Source organism: Chiloscyllium plagiosum, unplaced genomic scaffold (genome assembly GCF_037043375.1).
Source record: "Chiloscyllium plagiosum isolate Xiang-an unplaced genomic scaffold, Cpla_swu_hap1 HiC_scaffold_12, whole genome shotgun sequence".
NCBI classification, from domain to species: domain Eukaryota; kingdom Metazoa; phylum Chordata; class Chondrichthyes; order Orectolobiformes; family Hemiscylliidae; genus Chiloscyllium; species Chiloscyllium plagiosum.
Window position 1 is genome coordinate 33,575,731 of NW_028270150.1, and position 25,733 is coordinate 33,601,463.

The 25,733-nt window shown below is 41.2% G+C and overlaps 1 protein-coding gene across 2 annotated transcripts in view; it reads left to right on the forward strand.

Moving 5' to 3' along the window:
- Positions 1 to 25,733, forward strand: part of LOC122555319 (uncharacterized) — a 74,410-nt gene that overhangs the window by 8,481 nt on the left and 40,196 nt on the right. For both annotated transcript variants that reach the window (XM_043701190.2, XM_043701189.2), the window contains exons 2-4: positions 11,541 to 11,586; positions 17,556 to 17,974; positions 19,577 to 19,688. In XM_043701190.2, the coding sequence (XP_043557125.1) occupies positions 17,723 to 17,974; positions 19,577 to 19,688 (364 nt within the window). In that variant the 5' untranslated portion in view covers positions 11,541 to 11,586; positions 17,556 to 17,722. The remainder of the gene's footprint in view (positions 1 to 11,540; positions 11,587 to 17,555; positions 17,975 to 19,576; positions 19,689 to 25,733) is intronic.

Below are 25,733 nucleotides of genomic sequence, written 5' to 3' on the forward strand. Positions count from 1 at the left end.
TGAATGTTTGTGGATGTGGTGCCATCAAGCTATCCATGTACAAGGATATACCCAGGCATGTGGAGAATATTTCATCACGCTCCTGAGTTGTGCCTTGTATATGGGGTGGGCAGGCTTTAGTCAGTGGTAATCCCTTCGATGTTGATCCTGGGGTATTCAATGATAGTAATAAGCTTGCACCTGGACCTCCTGGCCCAGGAGTAGGGACACTGCTACTCAGCCAAAAGACCTGTTTGGCAAACTTTTAATGTCAACATCTACAGAGTAAGAAGTAAGATCTATATAGTTACAAAGAGAGATCTAAATGCAAAACAATTGTGTCAAATTGTCTTATTTATTTTGAAGGATGTAAATTTAAACTTGACCCATTTTATTGTTGTTATTTGGTGTATTTAATTAATTATTTATTCTGTCCATTTTCTTTACCCTGTTTATTTTTAAATTGCTTTACCTCTCCCTTTCTCTGTATTTTCTCCGACCCACAATTCTCTGAAAAATCCATTGTCCACTGTTTCTGGCCTCTTGTGCAATTGTAAGTATAACTGCTCTTCTGAAAACCTACTTCTTGGACCACACTTTGGTCATCTGTCCAAATATCTCCTTGCTTTGTTTCAAAATACTCTTGAGAAGTGTTTTGGAATATTTTGTTGCAATAGAAATACTACATAAATATTTATTTTAAAACAAATTCTTTCATTTATACATTGCAAATCAAAATCACTGGATTCTCAAAGTACCTTAAAATTTGTAATTTCCCTTAGACAAAAGAAAATCCCTGGAAACGCAACAGCAAGTTCAATGGAATTGAAAAGGCTATGCCAATATTTTGGACTGAAATTATTCTCTTGTAGAATATGAATGATGAAAGTGACAAGCATTTTAACTGAAACTCTGAACAAGAGGCAGAGCTGGAGAAACAAATATAAGAAAAATAGGACATTGTATTTGCCTAAAATAATCTGAATCAGAAAAGACAAAGGACAGAATAAAGAAACCAAGAACATTTAACAGAAGGAGTGAGAGACACAAATTGCAGATAAAAAGAAAGAACCTAAATATCTAATGTATCTTTCTTGACTTTAGGATGTTCCAAATTAATTCATAAAGTCTTGCATGAGCATAGCATCTCTCTCAATCTCAGGAAGTCCCAAACTGCTATACAGCTAAAGGAATGGACATGTGAGAAGCTGTTGCTGAGAAAGTTTGTAGCTTTGCCGTTACACATCCGCTAAGGAAATGCAGGAAAGCGCATGGTCGTCAGTGCCAATTTGTTTAGAAGAATTGGGGACATCTGTTCTTAGTGTTAGTGGTTCGGTGTAAATAAGGTGAGAACATTTGTTCACTTGTGCAATGTGTGGCAGTATTTCTTTCTCACTCAGGGGCTGGAGGCACACATATTTCACAGTGAGATGTTGGATAACTAGGAATTCTGGTTATTTCGAAGACTCTTAACAAAACTCATACTCAGTAGGAAAAGAACTTGTGATTTAATAAGCTGAGTGGAAAATGCACATAATAGAATAATCCTGATACACTTTAATGCATACCACACTGAGCAGATGTGAATTTATGAAGCTGAGGTCCCTCATTTTGACTGTTCTGGAATGTGAATGTCTCATTACCCTTACAGGCTAGGAAAACACGAAGGCTGAAAACTGACATAGAAAGGAAATTGGAAGATGTTCATGTGTGAGCGAGAGAGAGAAAAAATTCTTCTGTAAATTACATTCACTGACCGAAGGGTTCAAGGTTCACAGAGTGAGAGAGACGACAGACAGGACAGAAGCTGGTGGAAAGATTAACCCTTTGTGGTCTGATTTGAGTGAACATTGGCTTGTCATGGATTGAATGTTTGTGTGTTGTTCCCTGGAGCTCGAGATCCGGGAATGAAGTAACAAAACAGGATTGATGAGGGCAGAGCGGTAGATATGATCTATATGGACTTCAGTAAGGCGATCGACTAGGTTCCCCATGGGAGACTGATTAGCAAGGTTAGATCTTATGGAATACAGGGAGAACTAGCCATTTGGATACAGAACTGGCTCAAAGATAGAACACAGAGGGTGGTGGTAGAGGGTTGATTTTCAGACTGGAGGCCTGTGACCAGTGGAGTGCCACAAGGATCGGTGCTGTATCCTCTACTTTTATGTCATTACATAAATGATTTGGATGTGAGCATAAGAGGTACAGTTAGTACGTTTGCGGATGACACCAAAATTGGAGGTGTAGTGGACAGCGAGGAGGGTTACCTCAGGTTACAACAGGATCTTGACCAGATGGACCAATGGGCTGAGAAGTGGCAGATGGAGTTTAATTCAGATAAATGCGAGGTGCTGCATTTTAGGAAAGCAAATCTTAGGAGGACTTATACACTTAATGGTAAGGTCCTGGGGAATGTTGCTGAACAAAGAGACCTTGGAGTGCAGTTTCATAACTCCTTGAAAGTGGAGTCACAGGTAGATAGGATAGTGAAGAAGGCGTTTGGTATTGCTTTCTTTTATTGGTCAGAGTATTGAATACAGGAGTTGGGAGGTCATGTTGCGGCTGTACAGGAAATTGGTTAGGCCACTGTTGGAATATTACATGCAATTCTGGTCTCCTTCCTATTGGAAAGATGTTGTGAAACTTGAAAGGATTCAGAAAAGATTTATAAGAATGTTGCCAGGGTTAGAGGAGCATCGGAGACTGAGGGGTGACCTTATAGAGGTTTACAAAATTGAGGGGCATGGATAGAGTAAATAGGCAAAGTCTTTTCTCTGGGGTTGGGGAGTCCAGAACTAGAGGGTGCAGGTTTAAGGTGAGAGGGGAAGATATAAAAGAGACCTAAGGGGCAACCTTTTCACACAGAGGGTGGCACAGGTATGGAATGAGCTGCCAGAGGAAGTGGTGGAGGCTAGTACAATTGCAGCATCTGGATGGGTATATGAATAGGAAGGGTTTGGAGGAATATGGGCCGGGTGCTGGCAGGTGGGACTAGATTGGGTTGGGATATCTGGTCTGCATGGACAGGTTGGACCGAAGGTCTGTTTCCATGCTGTACATCTCTATGACTCTATTTAATTTGCATTCTGTGAATCTAAGATAATTTTAAAAGAAAAATCATTTTGTAGGACAATGATACTGGACATGTTAGCTGAGAAAGGTTACTCCATGACCTTTCTACATAGTTTAGAGACTAGTCTCTCATTATGATGTACTGTTAAAAGAGAAGGTTATCTAGCCAAAGCAATCAGCCATTTGGGGCCTTCTTGGATCAAAGTTTCCCTCGTTGATGTGCTTGTAGTTTAAGTAGTCAGGCGTACACAGACCTGTCAATGGGTTTCTCTCTTTTGCCATTTTATTGCTGTTGTCTGATTAAGGACATGTCATGTTTTTGTAATTTTAATCCCAAATTCTGTATAAAAATAGCTTGTTTGCAGCAATAAGGAGTGTAGCCTGAGAGAGCTCTGAGGGGTAAGAGCTGGCACCACTACTCTGCTAATGTTTTTTAGAACCTTAGCTCAAGTCTGGATTGTAGGAATCTGTGTTATAGTGTAACATTGATGCCATTGTTAAATAAAGGTAATAATTTAAACTAAACTGTCTGTAAGAGTTTTATATTCCAGACTATCACAGAGTACGATCTCCAGGACGAACCCAGAGAGGCTTACGGGTCGAGTTCATCAGGGATTCCCTGAGCTGTCTCAAACATTGCAATGCAGGAAAGGTGTAATCGTACATAGTGTAATTTGTACACAGCAGACTTCACACCCCAAGGATATAAGGAATAGGGCAGGAAGAGACTAATCAAGCCTGCTTCATCATTCAATATGATCATAGTTGATCTTGAACTTCAACTTTACTTTCCAGGTGCTCCACAAAGAGCAGTGAATGACCTGACTGGATAAATCTATCTTTCCAGTGATGTTGGTAAAGGTTTAAAAAATAGACTTTCCAACAGTTCTCTGCTTTTCCGGTAGTGCCATGGGATCTTTTCCATCTACCTGACAAGGCAGTGAGCACCTCAGTTTAATATCCCACCTCAAAAATAGCACGTCTGACAGTGGAAATCTCATACAGTTCTGTATTAAAGTGTCAGCCTAAGTTAGTCTTTGGAATGGGACTTCAACTGCTAAGGCATTGCACAAGTGTCTCACAGGAATCTTACGATTGAGGCAAGTCTTCTACTCAAAAAGCTTTGAGGAGAAAGTGAGGACTGCAGATGCTGGAGATCAGAGCTGAAAATGTGTTGCTGGAAAAGCGCAGCAGGTCAGGCAGCATCCAGGGAACAGGAGAATCGACGTTTCGGGCCCTGGAAGGGCTTATACTCAAAAAGCTTCACAACATACCTAAAATTATAACAAGGTACTGCTTATACAATGCAGACATATGAAATAGGAACAAAAATAGATCCTCAGGCCTGCTTCCTCATTTAGTAAGATCATGGCCGAGGACAAATGCTCACTTTACTTACTTTTTTACTTTTTCACCATCTGTAGTGACTCTTGCTATCCATTTTTACATTCCAAAGTAATTTCCTCACAGACACTAATTTCTTACTCTTGATTAACCTTTTTAATTGTTCTCTGCATTCTTTGCATTCTGACCAATCGTCTCACCTGCTAAGTCATCGTTGTGTCATGGGTTTGCTTGTCCCAGAATAGAACAAAGATTCAAATCTTCCTGCTAAACTTTAACCCACAGTTTGGGAATCAAAATTGTGCTGTAGCTATAAATGGTTTTGAAGGATAGATAAGAGCTGTAAAAGTGTCGTTATCTGAAGTTCCTTCAAAATCTAAATTTAGGGAAAGACAATGGCCTGGTAGTATTGCCACTGGATCAGTAATTCAAGTAATCTTATGGGGACAATTCTGACAATTGTCGGAAAGGTCCTTTAGGGTAGGTGACTGCCTTCCTTACCTGGTCTGGCCTACATGCGACTAACATCCACAGTAATGTGGTTGAATCTTAAATACTCCTTAAATGGCCCAGCAAGCCATGTATTAACGTCTATAAGGGAAACAAAAGAATGAAACCAGACAGACTACCTGGCAACAAGTAACGTACTGGAAGTAACAATGGCAAACAGAACCTTATTAACCCAAAATCCTCTCTAATAACTTCTGGGGACGAGTGCCAAACTTGGGAGAGCTGTCTCACAGACTGGTCAAACAACAGCCGGATTGTAGGCATTCTCACAAAATTGTACCTTACACACAATGTACCAAACAACACCATCACCATCCCTGGCACTGGCAGGGCAGTCCCAGCAGAACATAGAACATAGAAAAATACAGCGCAGTACAGGCCCTTTCTCCCTCGATGTTGCGCCGATCCAAGCCCACCTAACCTACACTAGCCCACTATCCTCCATATGCCTATCCAATGCCCGTTTAAATGCCCATAAAGAGGGAGATTCTGGATCAGTGGTGCTGGAAGAGCACAGCAACTCAGGCAGCATCCGACGAGCAGCAAAATTGACGTTTCGGGCAAAAGACCCTCGTCGGAGAGTTTTTTTTAAAAGCTCTCAAGTGTGTCTGAGTGACAGGTCTGAGAACATAACATGTAGGATAAGAGATCGGCCATTCAGCCCATCAAAACCACTACGTCATTCAATGAGATCATGGCTAATCTTTTAATCCTCAACACCAGCTTCTTGCCTTTTCTGTAAAATACTTGATACCCATGATTATTAGAAATTTCTCTATCTCAGTCTTGGATATACTCAGTAAGACAGCTTTCTGTAGTAAAGAATGCCACAGATTCACTATGTTTTGAGAGATGAAATTCCTCCTTATCTGATGTAAATGGGTCACCCCTGACACTAAAATGGTGCCCCCTGGTCCAAGACTCTTCCACAAGGTGAAATAAACTCCTCCATATACCCTGTCAAGTCCCCGTGGAGTCTTGTATGTTTCAGTAAGGTCATCTTCTAAATTCTAATGAGTACAAACTCAACCTACTTGACCTCTCTCCTCAGGAAAATCCCTCCATACCCAGGTTATACTTAGTGAACTTTCTCTCATCTCCCCCCCAATGCCAGTAAATTTTTCCTTAGTTCAGGAGACCAAAACTATTCACAGTCTTCCAACTGTGGTCTGTGCCTCATGCAGGTTTTGAAAGACCACCTTACTTTTACGCTCTGTTCTCTTAGAAATAAAGGCCAACGTTGCATTTATCTTCTTTCACCATCTGAACATGGATGCTAGCTGTGTGTGATTCATGCAGAAGAACTCCTAAATCCTTCTGTTCCATTGGTTTCTGCAGTCTTTATCAATTTAAATAATATTCAGCCCTTGTTTCTTCCTGCCAAAGTGTGTAACCTCATGATTTTCTACAGTTGTATGTGAAATTTGTTTTAGATCTTGTTTTAATATCCCTGCACAACTCCAGTGTTTTTCCAGTAGATAAGTGACTATGGTGGTGACATGAGGACTCTGAAGGAGCTTGTAGAGGTAGGTTGTGTGGAATGGTGGTGGGAGGAATGAATTGGTATGGAGGCCGTGATGGATTGGTACGAATAGTCCTAGCACAAGAGGGAATGCAGCAAAGACTCACCAGGCTGATTCCTGGGGTGGTAGGTTTGTTGTATGAGGAGAGATTGGGTTGACTGATATCTACTGGTGTTGAGAAGAATAAGGGCAATCTCATTGAAATAAATAGCTGGATGTAGGCTTGATGTTTCTCATGGCCAGGGCTGTCTAGAAGAAAGTGTAACGGTCTCAGGATACGCAATTAGACTGAGATGGGGAGAAACCTCTCCACTGGAAGGGTGGTGAACCTGTGAAATTCTATATCACAGAATGCTACAGAGGCCAAGTTGCTGAATATGTTTAAGAAAGAAATAGATATATTTTGAGAGACTAAAGGTATCAAAAGTATATGTGGAGAGAGCACGGTATACTGCTGAGATAGAGGATCAGCCATGATCATGTTCAATTATGAAGCCGGTTCAAAGGGTCAAAAGATTTCCTGCTGTTATTTTCGATGTTTCCATGAGTTGACATGCGCAGGTGATGGTGGCATTGGCATGGGGGTATGAAATTTTCTAACTTGAACTCTCCACCTCAGTTGCAGAATTCCAGCCTCTAATAGGCCCCACCAGGATGCTGTCAGAGAATTTTGATCTGAAGAGCTACTAACTGAATCCTCAAGTGGTTGCAATTATTTATTTTACATACCCAAATTATTCAGTGGTAATAATAATAGATTTGATGTCACTGAAGGTGCTTTGTGACCTCATTGAAGTGGCTCTGGGTTCCAAACTTATTCTTGAGATTTTACTTTGCACAACTGTGGGATGACTTCTGTACTGTGGTAGTTTTGATTGGTGATTCAATGGTATGTGAATCATTATGATTGATAGATACAGGAAGGACATTTATTTCTTCAGCTTAAGGTTTAATATGTATGTCAAAGTTTTGGGGACCACTCTCGTGCTTAAGTTTGTTTCAAAACTAGGAGACTTCTGTATTTGCTTTCATGTAGGGGAGCATTGATTGGCATTTTCCATTTTGCAGCACCATTGTGCATGGCTGGAGTGTTGAACGATTTCTGGCTCATGATCTCCACCAAGGACAGGGTATGCCAAGTTGAGCTGTAAGTTAGCTTGACAAGAGTTGACTGATGAGCTTCTCGGTGAAACACAGGTCTTGATGCTGAAGTCCCACTTAACCAGAAGCTGGTTAGAGGTTGGCAAGCTTGCCAAACAAAAGCCATCCCCCAATTGGGTAAAGCTGCCATCCTGGTTTCAAGTCTAGTCACATTTCTGCTTGTCAGGAAAGCAGGTATTTGAGCTAGTGGCAAATTGAGGGTCATAATAGGCCACGTAATGGGCCTTAAATGCTGGCCAGTCTAGAAGGTCTCAAAGATCTTCTCATTCAGCTCTTAATTACTGAGTTGCAAGAAGAGGGCAAGTAATTCTCCAGGGCCTATTTGTCCTTTTTGCAAACTTTCACACCACCTTCAGTGAAAGCACAATTGTCCCCTAGGGCAGAATTTTTTTTTGGCTAAATCTGTGATGCATTGAGATGTTTGGAATGTTTGTCACTGTGAGGCCTAGTGAGTTATCTTATCCTACCTTAACAAACTCACTACATTAATTACCTACACCACCCCTATGGAATATCTCCAGTCTGATTTCAACTGGATCTTACTGTGTGCCGTTCTGCGAATAAGTTGCCACAAAGCACATGTCCTGGAATTCACCAGTATTTCTTGCACATGCATGATTTTTAAAAAGCCTTTTGCAACCAAATAATGCTGCAGAGGTAGGACTTCCTCTTTCTCCAGGACCTGCATTCAAGGCCGAGAAAGTAGACCATGCCAGCCAGATCTTAGGTTGCCACCCAGGTTGGTGCTGTCTTATCTGTCTGAAGGAATACAGTCAATGATCTGGTCCAGTCTGCCAGTGCCACCGTCAACATTCACAGTCATTCTTTTACTATACCTCCCTCCCACTAAGGTACGTGCCCTACCACCTTCACTCACGTCTGCAACATCCTCCTTCACTCACTGCTTACCACCTCAACCCTCACCAGCACTAACCTTGTGTGCTCTGTGCACCACTTATTTACTCGCTTGAGGTATCTCCCAACATGGTGTCAAAAGTAACATGTTTCCTTCCTTTGGTCTGCACTAAACTGCAAGCAATTTAGATGTAATATGAGCTTTGTGTCTCTGGCTAAGGAGGAAAAGTACAAAGAAAACGAGGCGTTGTAATACAAGGCAGCGATGCTATGAGCATCCAGTTAGCCTCTGAGTGAGTGAGTGAGGAGAAAGTGAGGACTGCAGGTGCCAGAGATAAGAGTCAAAAAGTGTGTTGCTGGAAAAGCACAGCAGGTCTGGCAGCATCCGAGGAGCAGGACAGTCGATGTTTTGGGCATAAGCGAGCACCAGCGAAGAGCCTGGAGATGCAGCTTGGTCCAGCCCATGAGGTTGGTGCAGTTTCCTAAGTGTACAGTGTCCTTGTTGCAGAAAGGACAGTTGCCATTGCAGTTTTGGAATTTTGGAGCATCCTGTGTATGGAGATATGTTCCAAATATCCATCGTAACATTAATTTGAGTAAAGAATACTCCCACTCAAAACTTTATAAAATATCTCAAAGGCTGAATCCCTTGTAAAGCAAGCAGACTTGTATTCATAATTCATAATACCATAGAAAGCAAATCTTATAAACTGCAGTTATGAAGTTAGGACACCCTACTAACATAATTGATATTTAGAGAAAAGCAGCCAAGCATTAATAATGACATGAAAGCCCTTGGGGAAATGTCAACAAGTAGCTATTTTGTACTTGCAATAAGTTCTCCTGGTCAAAGACAGACTTCTTAAAGGGCTGGAGATTTAAATAACTGCATTTTAACATTTTGATGTATAATTTAGCCTTCATGAGCATCTGGGTCTACTCTAAAGAATTGTGATCTCCACACTATGAATTAAGGGCCTTGCTACAGCAAAACTTCAGACTGTTTAAACTCTGTACTGAGTGCAAATGAACCTGCTGTGTTTTGTTTCTTGAGCATGTGTTTGTGTGTATGTGACAAAGACATGCCTTGTCCTATTCACCCAACAGTAAAATTGGGGTCTACTGGAAATAGGTGCTCTGCAAATATCCAAGCCCTTTAATCCTCCTATTTGAGTGTCAGGCCAAACAAGTTGACTCATTTTATAGCAATGTTTCAGAGTCAGTTATAAAAAGTAAAAGAAGGTTGAATATTAGCCAGTGTGCTTCCATCGTTTAAGAAGGGCAACAGAAATACACCTGGAAACTATAGGCTGATCAGCCTTCCATCAGAGACAGTGAAATTATTCTTCGGTTCTTCGGGATAGGATTTCCTCGCTTTTGGAAAAGAATGGACGTAAGTCAGCATGGCTTTGTCTCGGGGAGCTTTTGTCTCATAAAGTTCCATTTTTAAGGAAGTGATGAAGATTGGTGAGGGTAGGGTCGTGGATGTTGTCTAGATTTGACTTTACTAAACCATTTGACAACGTCCCTCATTGTAGGCGGGTCCAGAAGATTAAGTCATATGGGATCCATGGTGAGGTAGTAAATTGGATACAAAATTGACTTGATCATAGAAGACAGGTTGTTGAGGGGGGTTATTTTTCTGACTTGACATCTGTAACCAAGGATCGATGCTGAATCTCCATTGTTTGGAATCTGTATAAATCATTTGGATGAAAATGTCAGCAGTCTGAATAAGTTACAGATAACGTGAAAATTGGTATAGAGCTGTGGATTGTGAGGAAGGTTTCCAAAGGATACGGCATGATATAGGTTAATTGGAAAGTTGGGTGGAAAAATAACAGATGGATTTTAATCCGAACAAGTGCAAGGGAATGAATTTTGGGAGGTCAAATGCAAGAGTAAAGTATACTGAAAATGGCAGGACTTTAAGAGCATTGATGTGCAGTGGGATTTTGGGCTACAAGTCCAAGTTCCTTGAAAGTGGCAGCACAAATGGATAAGGTAGTAAAGAAGGCATATGGCATGCTTGCCTTCATTGGTCAGAGCATTGAGGATAAAAGTTGCAGTATAAAACTTTAGTCCTCATTTAGAGTATTGAGTCCAGTTCTGGACGCCACATTATAGGAAGGATGTGTAGGCTTTGGAGAGCATGCACAAGAGGTTTACCAGGAAGTTACTTGGAGTAAATTAACTAGAAGGAGAGTTTGGACAAGCTTGGACTGTTTTTGCGAGAGCATTAGAGGCTGAATGGCAACCTGATAAAAATTATGAGATGCCTGGATAGCATGGATAGTTGGTCTTTTTCCCAGGGCGAAAATAATGAGTACTTGGGGATGTAGGTTTAAGGTGAGTGTGAGAGAGAGAGAGACTAAAGGAGATATTCGAGGCAGGTTTTCTTACACATAGAGTGGTATGTGCCTGAAATGCACTGCCAAGGATGGTGGTAGAAGCAGATATGACAGCAATGTTTACAAGTTATTTAGACAAATACATGAGCAGACAGTGAAAAGAGGGATACGGACTACTATGTGCAGGTGAATGGGATTAGTTTATAATGGCATCATGGTCAGCATGGACATGGTGGGCCAAAGGATCTTTGCTGTGCTGTACTGTTCTATGTCAGTAATGTAAAATGAGATAACTTATATGGTAAGGGAAAAGCTGAACGTGTCGACTCACTCGTTCTATCTTTTACTTAGCTTTAAAGAAATGGAAATGTTTATGTTAATAGATAAACTATTGTGCCATTACATTCCTCCCAGTCGAGTTAATCTTGTCTAGACAGCATTATCTGAAAACTATCTCAACATCTGTTAGTTTGATGAGCTAGATTTGCTGGTTTTAGAGCCATTGCATGAGATCTTTAGTCTAAGAATATTGACTAAACTTAGTAGAATTTCCCTTTTTGTTCCTCAAAGTGAAGCACAGCATTCAGAACACATCTCAAATCAGTACTTGGGTTGCCACTAATGCCCCCCCCCCCCCAAATTAACTTTCATAAGTCTTCAGAAAGAAGAGAAAATTCGTAGGAAAGCAAGTTCTGACTGGATATTTTAAAATGTCTTATTTGCAGTGTTTTCTTCTCTACAGGTCATGAATGTTCTGATCCACTAAATTACTGTTACACATTGGCCCTGTAAGTATTTTTAAAATAATACTCAATTTTTTAAAAAGAATTTAAACTGTTGGCAAATTGTAGCATTGAAGATGTAAACTGTTATCCATGCTAAAATCTCAGTTATGTCCGTAATGAATTATCCCAGCTTGGTTATTATGATTGCATTTTGTTAATATTTAATTCTTAATGCAGACACTTAGCGTGGTATGTAGAATGTCTTGCTTGGAGATACAAGATTCACTTTTGGGGTTGTGTCCAGTGGGCCCAATGGCCTCACTAAGTAGGGATCCTTTCCGCTGCTCACTATTACCCTGTCCACTTAAATCCCTGTTATGTGAAGTGACAATTACATACCGGAGACACTCAGTTGGCTCACTGGTGGGAGAACCGGTTGACACCAGTTAAACTGCTGCTGATAACGTTGAGATGGGATGGTGGGGGGCACGATTGTGGGCAAGCAATATGCAAGTCAACCATTGAATTTTATGTGCCTAACCCAACTTCAAAACCAGCATTGAAGAAACATACAATCCAGACCTATGTTTATAAAACTACAAAACAAACTATATGTACCAATGTAATGAAAGTATATTAGTACACTGAAGCAAAGTATTACAGATGTTGGACATTTGAAATAGATTGGAAAAAGCCAACTATGAAGGAATTACAAAAGAGTTCAGGAAGGTAGAGTGAACATTTTTTAAAAATTGCCAAAATAGATCAGTAAGAAATCAATAGAGTTCACTTGTTAGATAAATACCATCTATAATTAAAGGTTAGGATAAAGTCTAAAGAAAAAGCCATTAATAATGTCTACTAACAAGAAAGAGGATAACTGAAAGAGAATATAATATGTTTAAGAAAGACACTAAAAATGGTCAATTAAAGATGTGGAGAAAACATAAAATGAAAAACAGAAAAAGAAATTAAAATATGCTACAAACACATGATAATTAAGATAAAGGTATACTCAAAGGATCAGATAAGCTCTCAGAAAATGATTGAAATTATGCAACCACAATATGATTAAATTTTACACTCTAATTGGAAAAGAGAAGATTGGTGCTAAGAGTTATCTTTTCAACGTAAAGACAACTATGTGGCTATAAAGCTGAGCTAGCTGAAGTGAACTGGTATACTGGGCTAGGGTGTGGATCAATTCACCTGGGTTGAATATTCCATTTTATTTTGGCGAAGTCCTAGTAGTTTTGAGCTTTTTTAGTATTTGTATTTTGCCGCGAGGCTGAGCAAGTTTTTCTTTCCTGTATCTTACCAAACCCGGCTCACTAATTGCTTACCAAGCCCCTGTGGCATGTCTCCCATCTGTTTCCCACCCCATTTTACTATGCATTGTTCTGAAACAGTTATTGTGAGTACGTCTGCTGAGCTGGGAAGTTGGTTTGCAGACATTTTGACCCCTTTCTAGATGACATCCTCAGTACTGTGGAGCCTCCTGTGAAGTGCTGCTTTACTGTGTTGGTTGGAATTTATTTGGTTTCATTCCCACTGCAGTTCGTTGCAGTGGTCGGTATATCGGGTGTAGGTCAATGTGTTTTTTGATGGAGTCTGTGGATGAGAACAGCCGGAGAATTTCGAGAAGCATGGTATTCATCCATAGCCTCCATTAATAAACACACTGACCGAGACCTGATATACCAAGTAACTGGAAGTAGGGGAATGAAACCAAATAAATTTGGGTGGCACAGTGCCAGAGACTCGGGTTCAGTTCCCGCCTCAGGCAACTGTCTGTGTGGAGTTTGCACATTCTCTCCGTGTCTGCTTGGGTTTCCTCTGGGTGCTCCGGTTTCCTCCCACAGTCCAAGAAAAAATGTGCAGGTTAGGTGAATTGGCCATGCTAAATTGCCCCTAATGTTCGGTGAAGGAGTAAAGGTAAGGGAATGGGTCTGGGTGGGTTGCTTTTCAGAGGGTCAGTGTGAACTTCTTGGGCCGAAGGGCCTGTTTCCACACTGTAGGGAATCTAATCTAATCTAACCACAGTAAAGCAGCACTTCACAGGAGGCTCCACAGCACTGAGGAGGCCACGTAGAAAGGGGACAAAACGTCTGCAAACCAACTTCTCAGCTCAGCAAACATACCCACAACAACTGACTAAAGTAAAGGTTGGTCCTTAAGAGGATGAGAAGGGGAATTTAGTAATGGGATATGTGGAAATGGTATGAGTTATTGAGTAGGTATTTCGTATCAGTCTTCACAGTGAACATCATGAATAACACGCCAGAAATTGACAAAGCGGTGAAGGTAGGTGAGGACCTGGAAACAATAATTATCATGAAAGAGGTAGTGTTGGGTAAGCTAATGGAGCTAAGGGTAGACACATCTGCTAGTCCTGGTGGAATGCATCCCATGGTATTAAAAGAGATGGCGGGAGAAATGGCAAATGCACTTCTGGTAATTTTCCAAAACTCACTTGATTTTGGGGCAGTTCCGGCAGTTTGGACAACAGCAAATGTGATGCCACTGTTTAAAAAGGGAGGCAGACCAGTTAGCTTAACTTCTGCCATGGGAAAAATGCTTGAGTCTATTTTCAACGAAGAAATGGCAAGGCATCTCGATAGAAATTGTCCTGTTGGGTAGACAGAGCATGGGTTCATGAAGGACAGGTCAAGCTTAACTATTCTACTAGAATTCCTGAAGAAATTACAAGCCCAGAGAACAGCGGGGACCCAATAGATGTGGTATATCTAGATTTCCAAAAAGTATTCAACAAGGTGCCGGACAAAAGGCTGCTGCATAAGTTACAGATGCAAGGTATTACAGACAATGTATTAGCATGGATGGAGGATTGGTTAACTAACAGGAAACAAAGAGTGGGGATAAATGAGTGCTTTTCTGGTTGGCAATCAGTGACTAGTGGTGTGCGTCAGGGATCAGCGTTGGAACCGCAATTATTCACAATTTACATAGATGGTTTGGAGTTGGGGACCACGTCTCGTATCAAAGTTTGCGGGTGACACTAACATGAGTGGTAGAGTAAAGTGTGCAGCGAACTGTGAAACTTTCCAAAGGGACCTAGATTGTTCAACTGAGTGGGCAAAGGTTTGGCAGATGGAATGCAATATTAATAAATGTGAAGTCATCCATTTTGGTAGGAATAACAGTAAAAAGGACCATTACTTGAATACTAAAAAGTGTCCTTGTACATGCATCACAGAAGGTTGGTCTGCAGGTGCAACAGGTAATTAGGAAGGCAAATGGAATTTTGTCCTTCATTGCTAAAGGGGTTGAGTTTAAAAGCAGGCAGGTTATGTTGCAACTGTATAGGGTGCTGATGAGGCTGCACCTGGAGTACTGTGTGCAGTTTTGTTCTCCTTACTTGAGAAATAATATACTGGCACGTGAAGGGATGCAGGGGAGGTTCACTAGGTTGATTCCAGAGTTGAGGGGCTTGGCTAATGAGGAGAGACTGAATAGACTGGATTATATTCCTTGGAATTTAGAAGAATGAGGGGGGATTTTATAGAAACATCTAAAATTATGAAGGGAATAGATAAGATAGAAAAAGAGAGGATGTTTCCACTGGTGGGTGCGACTAGAACTAGAGGGCAATGCCTAAGATTAAGGGTAAGCAGATTTAGGACTGCATTGAGGAAGAACTTGTTCATCCAAAGGGTTGTGAATCTGTGGAATTCACTGCCGAATGAAGCATTTGAGGCTACCTCGTTGAATGTTTTTAAGACAAAGATGGATTTTTGAACAGTAAAAGAATAAAGGGTTATGATGAGCGGGCAGGTAAATGGAGCTGAGGCTTCAACATGATCTTATTGGGTGGTGGAGTAAGCTCAAAGGGCCAGATAGTCTACTCCTGCTCCTAATTCTTATGCTATTTATGTTATGTTCTAACTACAGCTGGCATCCAGGCTACAAATCTTTACACAAACCTGGAACAACACGCCACTGAGCAGCTATCCACTGTAATAGTGGCATCCCTTGTATTTGCATCATCTTTAAAAGCCCAATGTGCATTCAGGCAAACATTTGTCAGTCCAGAGCTATTCCACATAATTCCTGACTGAGATGTGATAGACAGAGGGAAACTAGTGACTGCTTTGTGAGAAAGAACTTAGAGGTCCTGCTGGATAGTATAGTGGAGAAGTAAGACTTCCTCTTACTCCAGAACTAGCAGTGGAGGCCTTGACACCAGACCGTTAAGCCTGGTCTGGGTTTGCCACCCTGATTAAAGCAGTCTCAGCCATCTGGAGGAATGCTGAGCACTGTAGGAAGAAGATCAATGATCTCCATTCTGACAGGGTAAGTGCCACCATCCTCTCTCTGATACCTCACACTGTCTCTATCTCTGCTACTTGTCGTATCTCCTACTAAAGCTCATGCTGTACCATTCTCAATAATGCCTGCAATCTCTTTCTTCACTCACTGTTTCCCACCACAACTCCTGACATCACTAACCATCTGTGCCTTCTGCCCTGCTTACTCACTTGGTTGGGACATCTCTCCACATGCACCAACAGTAACAGCTATGCAACCCACTTTCATCTCCCATATCACTTGCCTGTCTCACGTTCCTGGTGATGAACAGCCCACAATGATGGCTTGCATCCTGGGATCCTAAAAGAGTGTATGCTTGTAATTTTCCTAAAATCCTTGGATTCTGGAGAAATATCGGAAGATGTCAATGTGTCACCCCTATTCAAAAAGGAAGGGAGGCAAAATGTGGGCAACTATGGACTGATTAACATCTATATTGTTGGAAAAATGTTGGAATCAATTATTAAAGAAAGAATAGCAGCACATCTGAAAAGTCATAATTTAATCAAGTAGAATCAGTATGGCTTTGTGAAAATGAAAAATGTCTGTCTAATTTATTCTACTTCTTTGAGGAAAGCCTAACCATAGTAAATAGAAGGGAATCAGTAGAGGTATTGTCTTGTAGAAGTCCAAATACATTCAACATGGTACCCAACAAAAGGGTAAGGCATAAGATGAGAGGCCATGGTGTGGTAGTATATTGGCATGCATAGAGAATTGACTAATGGATAGGAGACAGTGAGCGGAGATAAGGGGTTCTTTTTCACACATGTGACCGGTAGTCAGTGAGGTTCCACAGGGATCAGTGCTGAGACCATGGTTGTTTACAGTATGTATTAATGACTTGGAAGAAGAAAGCAATGTACTTTAGCCAGGCATGAACAGAGTGTTTATAACTGAGTGTTTTAAGATTAATGGGATTATATTTTTACTGTGCGTTTTAAAAAGTTTTAAAGTTTATTATAAGTAGATGGTTTGCTTTATTCTATTTTAATCATCATTTCTTTTGTTAAGAAACATCTGTTGTGCAACATTGCATGCTTATGTTTCATCAAGAGACCACTGTGTTGAAACCAAAACAAAATCCAATATGATCTATCCAGTTAGGTTTCAGTCTAAGATCTACCTTGTCCAGTAATAATATCCAACTTACAGAATGGTAACATCACTGCTGTGATACCTTCCTATCTATGCATTTGTCTGCTCAGCCTGTTTAACAGCATCTCCGCTGGATTCTTAGACTTGACACATGAATCGAATTAACATTGGGAAACTTTAGAATTCACACCCACGCTATCAGTACAATACAATGGGATGATCTGTGCCAACATGTATAACTATGAAAATATGTAGAAGTCCCAACTTAGTTATTGTATATTGTATACATTGTCTACAATTCCCACTCTGTTTTAGAGAATGATATTGCTGTTTTATCAACTTGGGATAAATTTTATTTCTGAGCAAGAAATGGTAAAATGTTCAGTGTTTACAGGAAGTAAGAACAGAGTTTAGGGAGTGAACATTTTTTCAGTCATCTGTGCTTGACTGTACTAGGATAAACTGAGATAGGTGATCTCACTACAAAAGTAGTTTATTTTTGTGACGTGTTTTGAGATGAGCCTGAGGCTGTGAACCGCGGCAGTTAAATACAAGCCCTTTTTCTCCTGTAACCTGAGCTCATTTGGGTCAATTCTATCTTTTAGAAATTGAGAATGCAGTGCCAGGCACAGGGAGAAGAAGGAACAAAGGAACACAGCATTGATAAGCCACAGTGAATGACTTATTGTACAAGGCAGCCGTGAAGGAATTCCAACAGTAGGACATAAACAAATGCAGATTGGCAAAACATTCTTCAGTCCACAAATCTGAAATGGAGGCAGAAGAACCAGTGGCCCTGCAGGAATTAAAAGGCAGGATTACAGTTTACACTATTGCAGGATGTCTTCATTGTTTACGGGCCAAAGCTCGCTTGAGTAATCTGGGTCTCCCGTTTTTTGAAGTCAATGTAAAGGAAAGCCCTGAGATACATCAGCAGATTATCAATCTCACTGGGTACTTTACTGTACCACAAATCTTCTTTAACAACATCCATGTTGGTGGAAACAATGATTTCACAAATTTGGTACGTATAATTGGTTATAAATATACAATCATATGATAATGCAGTAAGTGAATAGGATGTTTTCGTTATGACTGTTCAAGTTTCGGTGTAATTGTCTCATTTTTATTTGATTGGTAGAAAGTCAAGGACAAAAATGTTAGTGTTAGAGAAAAATTGCCAGTGACTTTGCTGGGTTAATGGATATTTGTGCATACTGCAACAATTAAAAGGTGTCTCAAAGTGCATGAAGTGTTGTGATTTATCACTGAATTAACATGTCATAATGCAAATTGGTTGATCCTCAACTGTTACAGCCGAATGAGATTGTCAAGAATAATTTTGTTTTGTGTTGAGCGTGTGTTATTTATAAACTAGAAGCTGTCAACACTGATTAGATTCCCTACAGTGTGGAAACAGGCCCTTCGGCCCAACAAGTCCACACCGACCCGCCTAAGCGTAACCCACCCAGACCCATTCTCCTACATTTACCCCTTCACCTAACACTACGGGCAATTTAGCATGGTCAATTCACCTGATGATGTAAAAGCAAAGCAATGTTCCAATATTGTAGTTTGTGAATAGTGTCTAATATATAGAAAGTTTTAATCTTTCATGTATCTCGCAACATCAGCAGATAGAACAGATATCCATTCCATTGAATCAACTGGTTCAACCTGTTCTGACAAAATAAAATGTTTGAAATCATTAAGGTTCATTTGACTCTGCCTTTCTTGGTGCAACATATTATTGAACAGGAATGTGTAAGGCAACAAAAACTGTGCAACTTATCAGGTCAGGCAACATTTTTGTTTCTCTCTCCACTTTTACTACCTGAATGTTCCCAGTAATACTGTTTGAATTGATTACGAAGAAGTAACATAACTTGTAGTTAAACATCTTGTTTACATTGTCACTATGCAGTGATTTTCACAGAAGAGCAAAGCAATATGAATTAAATAAAAATAGGAAGTGCTGGAATAGCAGGTCAGTCAGAATCTGTGGAAAATTAACATTTTTAATTACCCTTCCTCAGAGCTTTGGAGGTAACCTTAATTCCAAAAATATGAAAATGAACAGTGAATGGGGGAGGTGCAGATTCAATAAAAAAAACGTTGTGAATGCACTAACTTCTGATTAACTGAGACCCCTCCAACTTTTCCAGTCTACATGCAGGTTGAAACATGCCATGATTGTTGCCCTGCCTTTCTGACAAGATTTCATTACTTCCTCCTCCATGTTCCAATTTATTACAGTAGCAAACTGATTATTACGTTAATGCTGCCATTGTCTCAATAAGGGAGGAGTGAATAGAGAAATGGAATAGGATAAAAATAAATGACTAAATAGTTGGCAGCACAAAGATAAGAAGTTTTATTTTAGAGGTACCTAATAGAATGCATGTTGTCTTGTGGACGAAAAATTTCAAACAATTTGAAATGTTTGATGACAATATCTTAAGAATGGCCCTTTGTAGGAATAGTTTTGTTTGTATGATTGTCTCGATAGCTCTCTGTTGGGTTAAAAACTATGAGCAGTTCTACAAATGAACATTGCAATGTACCTTTTTTTCCGATTACTGCAGTACAGTAATGAGAGACTACAAATCACTCCTTTTTTCACCAGTCACCAGATCAGCTGGACAATCTGATTGACAATGTTAAGAATAATCCAGTACCTTCCGATGCACCTCCAATCCCTGAACCAGAAGCAGCTGTAAAAAAAGCACCAGTTGAAGGTAAGTAGAAAGGAAGGTAACATATATACTAAGTATAACTATTAAGATCATAAGACATAGGAGCAGAAATTAGGCCATTCAGCCCATCCAGTCTGCTTTGCCATTCAGTCATGGCTAATAAGTTTTCAACCCCATTCTCCTACTTTCTCCTCATAGCCTTTGATCCCTTGATAGTCAAGAACTTACCTATCTCAGTCTTAAATATCCTCAACTACTTGGCCTCCACAGCCTTCTGTGGCAACGAATTCCATAGATTCACCACTCTTTGGCTGAAGAAGTTTCTCCTTATCCCTGTTCTAAAGGGTCTCCCCTTTACTCTAAGGCTATGCCTTCAGGTCTTCGTCTCTTCTACCAATGGGAACATCTTTGTGGGCGGCACGGTGGCACAGTGGTTAGCACTGCTGCCTCGCAGCGTCAGAGACCCGGGTTCATTTCCCGCCTCAGGCGACTGACTGTGTGGAGTTTGCACGTTCTCCCCGTGTCTGCGTGGGTTTCCTCCGGGGGCTCCGGTTTCCTCCCACAGTCCAAAGATGTGCAAGTCAGGTGAATTGGCCATGCTAAATTGCCCGTAGTGTTAGGTAAAAGGGGTAAGTGTAGGGGTATGGGTGGGTTACGCTTCGGCGGGTCGGTGTGGACTTGTTGGGCCGAAGGGCCTGTTTCCACACTGTAAGTAATCTAATCTAATCTAATCTAATCTAATCTAATCTTCCCAACATCTATTCTGTCCAGGCCATTCAGTATTCTGGTTGTTTCAACTAGATCTCCTCTCATCCTTCTAAACTCTATTGAGTATAAACCCACAGTCCTCAAACGTTCACATACGTTAAATTTTTCATTCCTGGGACCATTCTCGTAAATTTCCTTGAACACACTCCAAGACTAGGACATTCTTTCTGAGATATGGGGCCCAAAACTGCACACAATAATGTGGTCTGACCAGAGCCTTATAGAACCTCAGAATTACATCCCTGTTTTTATATTCAAGTCCTCTCAAAATAAATACCATCATTCCATTTGCCTTCCTAACTACTGACCCGACCTACAAGTTGACCTTGAGAGAAACCTGGACTAAAACTCTCAAATCTCTTTGCACTTCAGACTTCTGAATTTTCTCCCCATTTAGAAAATAGTCTATGCCTCTATTCTTCCTCCCAAAGTGCATGATCTCACACTTTCCCTCGTTGTACTCCATCAGCCACTTCTTTGCTCACTCTCCTAACCTGACCAAATCCATCTGCAGCCCCCCCCCCCCCCACCTCCTCAATACTACCTGTTCCTCTATCTATCTTTGTACCGTCTGTAAACTTAGCCAGAATACCCTCAGTTCCTTCATCTAGATCCTTAATGTATAAAATGAAAAGCCGTGGTCCCAACACTGAGCCTTGTGGAACACCTGTTGTCACTGGCTGCCATCCTGAGAAGGACCCTTTTATCTCCACTCTCTGCTTCCTGCCAGACAGCCAAGCTTCTATCCATGCTAGCACCTTGCCTGTAACACCTTGGGCCCTTATCTTACTCAGTAGCCTCCTGTGCGGCACCTTATCAAAAGGCCTTCTTGAAGTCCAGGTGATAACATCCATTGGCTCTCCTTGGTCTAACCTGTTCATTACTTCCTCAAAGAATTCTAGCAAATTTGTCAGGCATGGCTTCTAAATGTAAGGTAAGTACACCAACCAAATATGACAGGCTGTTGTGTCTAATTTTGTTTTCTATTCAGTCTATAATTAGTTGAATATTCAAAAGCTAAAAAGTATTAAATGTATCTTGAACTATTCAAGAATGGATGAAGGATGCCACAATTTATAAAATATTATATTATTGTTGAATAGCAATATTAAAATGATTCACCTTAATGGGGTACGAGGTATGTGGAAAATTAGAAACAGAGTCCTAGAACTGTATAGAAAAATGCCTTTCAGTCCATTGAGAGAAGGGGAAGGAGTGGACAGGAGAAGAGGACAGTTGGGGCGAAGGGGGAGAGGTGTGCAGATATGTAGAGAAGGAGCCCAGAGGGAGATATGAAAGAGGTAGGTAAACAAGGAGATGAAGGATAGCAGGAGAGAAGGAAGGCTGAATAAGTGGCAAAAAGAGCTAAAAATGAGAAAATGGGTTAAGCTATGCTGAATGCAACCCACATAATGTGACAATGGGCCCAGGAGTACATGGACGTGGGTGACTGTGCTAAAAGCAACTCATTTGTTAACATGACCGGGTTTGGGGGGAGGGGGGTGTAAAAAAAACATGAAAAATGGAATCAGGCTCAAAAGTTGAATACAATGTTGAGTCCTAGACGTTACAGGGTTCCCAAGTAGAAAATGAGATATTGTTCTTTGAGCTTGCATTAAGGCTTGTTGGAACACTGTAGTTGACCTGCAACAGAAATGTTGGCATGGGAACACAGAGATGTGTTGAAATGACAGACAATTGAAAGCTGTGGGTCATTTTGCAAACTGATCAAGTGACCACCCAGTCTTTGTTTTGTCTCCCCATGTAGAGGAGACCACATTGTCAACAGTGAATACACTAGACTAGGCTGAATGAAATACTAGATTGGCAGGGGGGGAGGAATCCTCAGCATCAGGGAGGCAAATACAAGGTTCAAAGGAGATATAGTAATCAGAAATAGTAAGTTGAAGAGACAGGTCAGGCTGGAACATGATAGGGAGCAAGGAATGCCTGTTGGATTAAATGGCATCTATCTCAATGCAAGAGGGCTGACAGGTAAGGCCGATGAACTTGGGGCGTGGATAGATAAGTGGGACTGGGATATTATAGCCATTACAGAAACATGGCTGAGGGAGGGACAGGACTGGTAGCTTAATGTGCCAGGGTACAGTTTCTTTAGGAAGGACAGAGGTGGTGGAAGGAGGGGATGGGGAGTTGCATTTTTGATTAAGGCATGTATCAGAGATGAAATAATTGAAAGATCATCCAGTGAGGCTTTGTGGGTGGAGCTAAGAAATAAGCCGGAAATTGTGACATTATTGGAGTTGTACTATAGGCCCCCAAATAGTCAATGGGAATTAGAGGAATAAATAGCAGGGAGACTGGGGAGACTTGCAGGAACAATAGGGGTGTCATAGTAGGGAATGTTAATTTTACTAACATAGATTGGGACGGCCAGAGGGTTAAGAGCTTAGATGGGGTGTAATTTGTTAAGTGCTTTCAGAAAAGTTTCCTCAAGCAGCATATAGATGGTCCTACTCGGGAAGGGTCAGAACTCGACCTACTCTTGGGAAGTAGACAGGACAGGTGACTGAGGTGATAGTGGGGGAACACTTTGGGATCAGTGACCATGTTTCTATTAATTGTAAAATTGTTATGGCGAGGGACAAAACTGGTCCACTGGTTCCAATTCTAACCAGTGTTTTTATGGAATTAGACAGGAGCTTGCAGGGGTTGATTGGAGTAGTTTGTTTGCAGGCAAGGGAACCTCTGGCAAGAGGGAGGCCTTTAAAAGTGAGATAGCTAGAGTTCAAGGTCTGTATGTTCCTGTGAGGGTGAAGGGCAAGGTTGGCAGGAATAGGGAGCCCTAGTTGATGAGATATTGAGGTTTTGACCCGAAAGATTAGATTAGATTATATTAGGTTCCATACAGTGTGGAAACAGGCCCTTCGGCCCAACAAGTCCACATCGACCCTCCGAAGAGTAAACCACCCAGTCCCATTTCCATCTCACTAATGCACCTAACACTATGGGCAATTTAGCATGGCCAATTCACCTGACCTGCACATCTTTGGACCATGGCTCCGGTACAGGAAGCTGGGATCGAGGGAATCCCAGGAGGAATACAGGAATTTACTGAAGAAGGAAATCAGGAGGTCGAAAAGGGAGCAGGAGATAGCCTTGGCCAAGAAGATTACAGTGAATCCAAAGAGGTACTTTAAATATATTAAAGGAAAAAGAGTAACTGGAAAAAGAATAGGGTCCCTGAAGGACCAAAGTGGACATGTATGTGTCGTACCGCAGGAGGTGGGCAAGGTTCTCGATGAATATTTCTTCTTTGTGTTTACCATGGAAAAAGACATGAAGACTTAGGAACCTGGTGATGTCTTGGGGACAGTCCATATCACATTAGAGGAGGTATTGGATGTATTAAAATGTATGAAGTTGGATAAATCTCCTGGTCCTGACCAGATAGATCCAAGAACACTGCAAGAGGCTAGAGAAGAAATTGCAGTGACCCTGGCTAATATGTTTGCATCATCGTTAGCCATAGGTGAGGTCCAGAAAGACTGGAGGGTAGTGAATGTTATGCATTATTCAAGAAAGGCTGCAAAAAAAGCCTGGGAACTATAGACCAGTAAGCTTAACATCTGTGGTAGGTAAGTTACTTGAGAAGATTCTGAGGGATAAAATATACATCCATTTGAAAAGACATGGTTTGATTAGGAGTGATCAGCATAGCTTTATGAGTGGGAGATCATGCCTCACAAATTTGCTAGAGTTCTTTGATGAAGTGACCAGGATGGTTGACAAGGGCAGGCTGATTGACATAGTCTATATGGATTTCAGTAAGGCCTTTGATAAGGTTCCATATGATTGGCTGCTCTGGAAGGTTAGATCATATGGAATCTAGATTAAGGTGCAACTTGGATATAAAATTGGCTTAATGGTAGGAAACAGAGGGTAATAGTGAAGGATGCTTGTTGGACTGGAGGCCTGTGACTAGTGGAGTGCCTTAGGGGTCGGTGCTGGGCCCATTACTATTTGTTATCTATATCAATGATTTGGATGAGAATATACAAGGCATCATTAGAAATTTGCTGATGACACTAAAAAAGGCAGCATTGTGGACAGTGAGGAAGGTTATCAGAAATTGCAACAGGACCTTGATCAGCTGGGGAAACGGGCCAACAAATGTCAAATGGAGTTTAATATAGATAAATGTGAGGTGTTGCATTTTGGTAAGTCAAATCAAAGTAGGAGTTCCATGGTGAATGGTAGAGCCTTAGGGACTGTAGTGAAACAGAGGGATCTTGGAGTTCAGGTTCACAGTTCTCAGAAAGTGGAGTCACAGGTAGACATGGCAGTGAAGAAAGCTTTTGGCACACTGGCCTTCATCAGTCGGGGCATTGAGTACAGAAATTGGGAAGTTATGTTGCAGTTATACAGGACGTTGGTGAGGCCGCACTTAGAGTATTGTGTTCAGTTTTGGTCACCTTGTTAAAGGAAAGATGTTATTAATCTGAAAAGAGCGCAGAATAAATTTACAAGGATGTTGCCTGGACTCAGTGGTCTGAGTTACAGGGAAAGGTTGTACAAGCTAGGACATTTTTCTTAAGAGCATAGGAGACTGACAGGAGACCTTATAGAGGTGTACAATATCATGAGAGGCGTGGATAGGGTGAATGTACTTAGTCTTTTCCCAGGGCTGGGGAATTGAGGATTAGAGGGTATCAGTTTAAGGTTAGAGGGCAACGAATAAAAGGGAACCTGGGGGGCAACTTCTTTACACAGAGGGTGGTACGCATAGTGAATGAGCTGTCAGCGGAAGTGGTCGAGGCAGGTATATTAACAGCATTTAAAAGGCATTTGAATAAATGTATGAATAGGAAAGGATTAGAAAGATATGGGCCAAGTGTAGGGTAATGAGGTTAGCGTGAGCAGACATTTTGGTTGGCATGGACCAGTTTTAGTTTTTTAGGTTTTTTTTTTAGGTTAGATTCCCGACAGTGTGGAAACAGGCCCTTCGGCCCCACAAGTCCACACTGACCCTTTGAAGAGTAACCCACCCAAACCCGTTTCCCTCTGACTAATGCACCTGGCACTATGGGCAATTTAGTATGGCCAATTCACCTGGCATGCACATCTTTGGTTCTGTTCGCCGAGCTGGAAGTTTTTGTTGCAAACGTTTCGTCCCCTGTCTAGGTGACATCCTCAGTGCTTGGGAGCCTCCTGTGAAGCGCTTCTGTGGTGTTTCCTCCGGCATTTATAGCGGCCTGTCCCTGCCGCTTCCGGTTGTCAGTTTCAGCTGTCCGCTGTAGTGGCCGGTATATTGGGTCCAGGTCGATGTGTTTGTTGATGGAGTTTGTGGATGAGTGC